Below are 6,000 nucleotides of genomic sequence, written 5' to 3'. Positions count from 1 at the left end.
TTTGTACCCCAAAGAGATCATAGATAAACAGACTTGTAGGAAAATATTTATAGGCTGCGCTTTTTGTGGTGGCAAAGAACTGGAAAAGGAGAGAATGTCCTTCAATTGGGGAATGGCTGAACAAACTGTGGTATATACTGGTGATGGAATACTATTGTGCTAAAAGGAATAATAAACTGGAGGAGTTCCAGGCGAACTGGAGAGAACTCCGGGAACTGATGCAGAGTGAAAGGAGCAGAGCCAGAAGAACATTGTACACAGAGACTGACATACTGTGGTAAAATCGAATGTAATGGGCTTCTGTACCAGCAACAATGTAATGACCCAGGACAGCTCTGAGGGATTTATGGTAAAGAACGCTACCTACATTCAGAGGAAGAACTGCAGGAGAGGAAACATATAAGAAAAGCAACTGCTTGAACGCATGGGTCGGGGTGGACATGATTGAGGATGTGGACTCGAAACTACCACAACAATGCAACCACCAACAATTTGGAAATAGGACTTGATCAAGGACACATGACAAAACCAGTGGAAATGTGCGTTGGCCATGGGTGGGGGGAGTGCGGGGGGGGGGGTGTGAAGGGGAAAGTAGGAGCATGGATCATGTAACCATGTTAAAAATGATTATTAATAAATGTTAAAAAAAATAAAAAAAACAGTAGAGGGAATACAAATTTCATTCAGAAAACAAAACAAAACAAAATATAATGACCTTAAAATGTAAAAAAACCATCTTTTTAATAAAAATATTAATAAGAAATTTAATAAGAAATCTTTTAGTACTTTGAATTTTATTTTTTGCCACAAACATCCCTCTCTCTGTCCTCTAATTCGTTGTCATTTGTGGCTTCTAAGTGATTACCCTGGTATCATATAATACTACTAATTAGATTCATCAATTTAAATTTTATAGTTAGCTGCTCAAAAGGTATGCTTTGATGTTTCCTAAGAAACTTCCACTTACCCTTGCCTAAAAATATTTCCTTTCTTTCTGCCCTGTTATCTGAAATTTTATTATTGGTTTTTCATGACTACTGATGTTGAGTCCCCTATTAAAAAGTTATTAAGATTGATGAACCCTAATTTTACCTGGTAGGTAAAGCAATGAATACTTATCAAAGAAAGTATACTTATTTCCCGTCTATAGCTATTAATAAATAAAGGCTTTGAGAAAAATGGGAAACAGAAGAGAAAATAATAAAAGAAAGACAGATATTTAAAGATATTAAAAGGGGATCAGAGGTATTTGTATTTTTTGTTTGTTTTGTTTTTCATTTCACTGTTTTGAATAGGGACTGCTCTGGCTCTAAACATATCAATTATCTCAATTGGAGATCATCAAACACACTGTTTTCCTCTTTTTAGATTCCATTCTTCTTGTTCTATGTTTTGAAATATATTGCTTCCTCTATTTAAGTAAATAAGGGAAAGAAATGAAAATGATATGTCACTACCAGTAAATATTTATTAACTGCTTGTTTTAGGCCATGTGCCATGTTAAATAATGGGCATATGAAGGAAGTAAAAAAATACACATGCTGCCCTCAAGGAATCTGCAATTTAATGGGATTTTGGTGGAGGGGAAAAGACTCAAACAACTATGTATATTTAAAAATATACATGCAAAGTAAATGGTGGGTAATCTTCAAGGGAAAGCAAAAGTGGGAATTGGTGGGAGGGACCAGGAAACAGTGAAAACAAGTCAGCATTAGCTTGTTATTAGGAACTTCCTTACCAAAGATCAGTGAAAAGGGTGAAGTCTTAGTATAATTTTTGGCATCTTTTATCTGAATAATGATCACGTGCGGGGTACCCAAAGAACTATAAAATTTCATCAAAATGTTTTCCTAATAGTATTTGCATAAAGATTTCCACCCATTCCAATTCATTCAAAGTATAAAGAACAAGAGCAAAGAAGAGCCTTTTTTCTCAAAAGTCATTTAAAATTTGTTCTTCTACAGCAAAATAGACCATCAAACATCAGAATCATTGAGTGGGCCCAATATACTTAAGAAAATTCATGTTTTCTTTTAAAGTTATAAAGCGAAAGGGGGAAAAAGGTTTCCTCTATTTCAATAGTCCAATTAATCTATCTTGCTTACTGAACTCTAAAATATTTCGAATATCTTTTACTTTGACAATTTTGTTTATAGTGAACAAAAATAAAAATAAAATTTGAATTTCAAGGATTTAGGACCAATGTCAGCACAATATGATTTAACATGTTTGACAGCATGTACTAAAATATAAGATTTTGCAAATTATGTCTTCCAAAATTATGGTCACTATAAATCATTTTTCTATTGTTTAAAAAATAAGAGACAACAACTGGCTTTTTTGCTTAAATGTCCTGTAGTATAACTCAAAACATGATGATTTATCTCAGAATGATGTTGAAAGAAATGTAGCTCTTCACTTATACTAAAGAATATTCTAATGTCATAAATATATTCAGAAATATAAAATAAAAGATTTCCTTGAATAAAATATCTCATTTTCACCTTGTAACTTTCCATTTAATTAATTTACTTTCGGCACTCACATGTTCTAATAAGAATTGTAAGATTATTTGAAAGTGAAAAAATATAACATGAAAACTTTTCTACTTTTCAGGTTTCATAAAATACTGATTTAAGTTTAAGGAGAAATTAGTATATTCATTAAATTTTTCATTTCTATAACAATGCTATCTGACATTTATTGGTCTTTATATACATCATGTTATTTGAGTCACAAAAACAACCAATCCTGATTCATAGGTAGTACAAGTTTTACAGATTTTTAAAATGAGAATCAGAGAAGAGAAAAAACGTGTCGATATTAAAATTAAAAGTGAAACTATGCTTCATCTTCTTATTCTATATATATTGCCTAAAGCCTGTCACTACTCATCATACTATACCAGCATCATCTATGGAACTGTGCATCTTGTATTTACAGAATCCATGGTCATAATCTCAGTTGAAGCTAGTTCACAAAACTTGAGATCTTCAACCCTGTGTCCCCAACATCTTGGTTAATGACTAAGTGAATATCAAGTACCCCAATACAAGTAGAGAACTCAGGAACTCTGGCTATGCTTGTTCTTTCATAAGTCTGTCCACTCAGGCCATATCCACATTTGTAAATTCTCAGATTGAAAATCTCCTACTTGTATACTAATCTTGTACTACATGTTGTCTTATTCTATTAGAATTGTAAATTTGTAAAGGTATGTACACTTTCCATATTTGTACTTGAATGTTCAATAGTTAACCCAGTGCTTGACACATTGCAATTGCTTAGTAATATTTTTTTCATTCATTCTATCTTTATATATATATGGAGAGAGACAGACAGAGTGAGAGACAGAGACAGACAGAGATGAGAAAGAGAGAGAGAGAGAGAGAGAGAGAGAGAGAGAGAGAGAGAGAGAGAGAGAGAGAGAGAGATTTTGTTTGTACATAATTGTTTTCATTTTACTTTACTCATTTGATTGTGAGCTCCTTGAAAGTAGACTCTATCTTTCTTTGTATCCTCAGTGTTGTACCACAGTGGTTGCTTGAAAAATTCTCATTGACTTTAATTTATTAACCAAGACCAATATCTCATTCCCTGCAACATGTTACTTATAGGTTGCTTAAAACATACCCAAAAATTCTGTCTATGAAATGTATATTATTAGTATAGACAACATGATCTGACCAGAGGAACACAGTAAATCCAGCTCCAAAAATGGACTGAGAAAAGCACTGTTTCAAGGTACACAGTGGGTCATGAATCAGCATATTCTAGGACATTAAGAAATTCCAAGATAATATAACTCAAAATTCAAAGATAAAGTATATGAAATTACTTTGATCTTTGACAATATTCACCATGAAAACTTATATATCTATATCTATATCTATCTATCTATCTATCTATCTATCTATCTATCTATCTATCTATCTATCTATGTTCATTTTCTCCTTGTTAGTATAAAATTTGTTGAACAAGCCTTCATATATCAATAATCTTCCCTATATTTTCTTTTGAGCCAGTAGTGATGACATCTCTATGGAAATCTAAAATTTCCCTATGAAAATTTTTAAGGTATTTTCTTAAGGTGGCTTTCAAAACTTATTCCATTACTAAGGATCTTTAAACATAAAGAATTATTACAATATTTCAGAATGGAGTGCATACCTCCTTGTATATGTAGTTCTGGGAAACTAGAAAATCTCTGAATATTTTGATGTTTTTATGATAATATGACATTATTATTATGCTTACTCAAATACCTCAGTAAAATCTGCATTTCCACCCCTGTTTGGAATGAACAGAAATATCTCAGCATACCTCCAGAGTATGATGGTGGGCCACAGAAGAGAACCACACCTTGACCTGCTAGGACTGACACGGTACTTCTTGTTTTGGTTTCAAAGTTTTCAATATCTTAATAAAGAAAAAAGAAAAAAATGTTTAGAATTAATAGTATGATAAAAAAAAATGTCAACTTACCTTGTTCCCTAGAGGTAAAGGCATTCATAGGAAAATAAGGAGAGTGTATTTGTTATACGTGGTTGACTTCTCGGTATTAGGGATTATCTGTGAAACATATTGCTATTATTTTGAAGCATATTTTACTAACAAAGTCATTGATGTTACTCAGCACCAGTTTACTCTGTTTACTAAGCAACTTATCAGAAAGGATTTCTTTAAATAAAACACACACACAGATATTTTTATCTTCAACCTAAGAGAAGTATATAAAATGTATTTATTTCCCAAAGTACATTGCAATTTTTCTTAGATTAGCATTTTAGATTTCTCTGTGTATAGGTATATATTTTAGTCCCAGGCATTGAGCAACACATTGACTCAAACACAGAACATCAAGTGTCTAAAAATCTAGTTATTTTGAAGACTGATGAAGTTGTAATTCCCAAGAAGGGCATTAGGTGACATGATGAATAGAAAACTGAGTCTGAAATTATGAAGACTCATTAGACACTAACTAGCTGTATGAACCTACAAAAGTCACTTAACCCTGTTTACCTCAGTTTCTATATATAATAATTAGGAGAGCCAGACAAGGAAATGTTATGATAGAAGGGGAGAGAGAGAGTTTATGCTGATTATGCACTGGGAGACTTCAAGGGGGTGTCACCCCAAAACTGGGTGACCTGGATAGTCCTTTTGCTTCACAGGAGTTAGGGGCAAGGCTTCCCTCTAAGTGAGGGTATGAGGACCCCAATCTGATTCTGAATGAGGGTAAGGTTCACACAAGCCTCCCCCGAGGTCTGCCAACTTCACAGCAGGTGGTCTGGCTCCAAGATGGAGGCAGGTAGTAGACCAAGCTGTGATTCCCCTCCCCCTTGTCTCTCAGGCACTCTAAGACTAAAAAATGGCTTTTATTAATCACAATTCAGGAATTGGGAAAGGGGTGAAGGGTAGAGAGATTTGGGGTGCCCTCTTCGCTATTTCTATGGGGTCCATCACTCAGGTGGGAACCTTTGGGGTCCCCACTCCTAAGTGTCTCCCCCCTGTCCCTTCTCCTTTTGTTTCTATTTCTATCCTCTTCTATAATTGTAAGTTAGACCAGAAAGGGTCTCTCAGCAAGGTTGGGAATGGGAGAAGGAGCCCAAGAGATTGCTCCCAAAATGGAGTTCTAATCTTATCTGACTTTATGATTGAAGTCTTCCTCGGTGAGATGTGAAGGGATGCCTTTGACCAGGGAATCGGGGTTTCAATGTCCAAAGAAAGATTCTCAGGAAGCCCTCAGGAAGAGATTCAAGCTGAGATGTTCTCCTCCTCTCCTTACTCTGCTCGAAGTTCCTCCTTTCTTCTTCCTCTGCAAAATTACACAGAATCCCCTCTGGTCTTAACTGTAACCAACTGTGACCAATGGCCTTCTTCTGTCTCTTTTTGTCCCATCCCCCTTCCTTACATATATCCACAAAATAAGCTGAAGAAAGAAATGGCAAACTATTCCAGTATCATTAGTGAGAAAAATATATATAGTGTCTGACAGAG

General features: G+C 34.5%; 1 protein-coding gene across 1 annotated transcript in view; it reads right to left on the bottom strand.

Annotated features, from left to right (window-relative positions):
- LOC123247107 (contactin-6-like) overlaps nucleotides 1-6,000 on the bottom strand; it is a 302,957-nt gene that overhangs the window by 215,746 nt on the left and 81,211 nt on the right. Inside the window, exon 3 of the mRNA XM_044675908.1 lies at nucleotides 4,324-4,419. Within this exon, the coding sequence (XP_044531843.1) occupies nucleotides 4,324-4,419 (96 nt within the window). The remainder of the gene's footprint in view (nucleotides 1-4,323; nucleotides 4,420-6,000) is intronic.

This window comes from Gracilinanus agilis, chromosome 1, assembly GCF_016433145.1.
Source record: "Gracilinanus agilis isolate LMUSP501 chromosome 1, AgileGrace, whole genome shotgun sequence".
Lineage (NCBI taxonomy): Eukaryota > Metazoa > Chordata > Mammalia > Didelphimorphia > Didelphidae > Gracilinanus > Gracilinanus agilis.
This window is presented reverse-complemented; position numbering and strand designations above follow the sequence as displayed.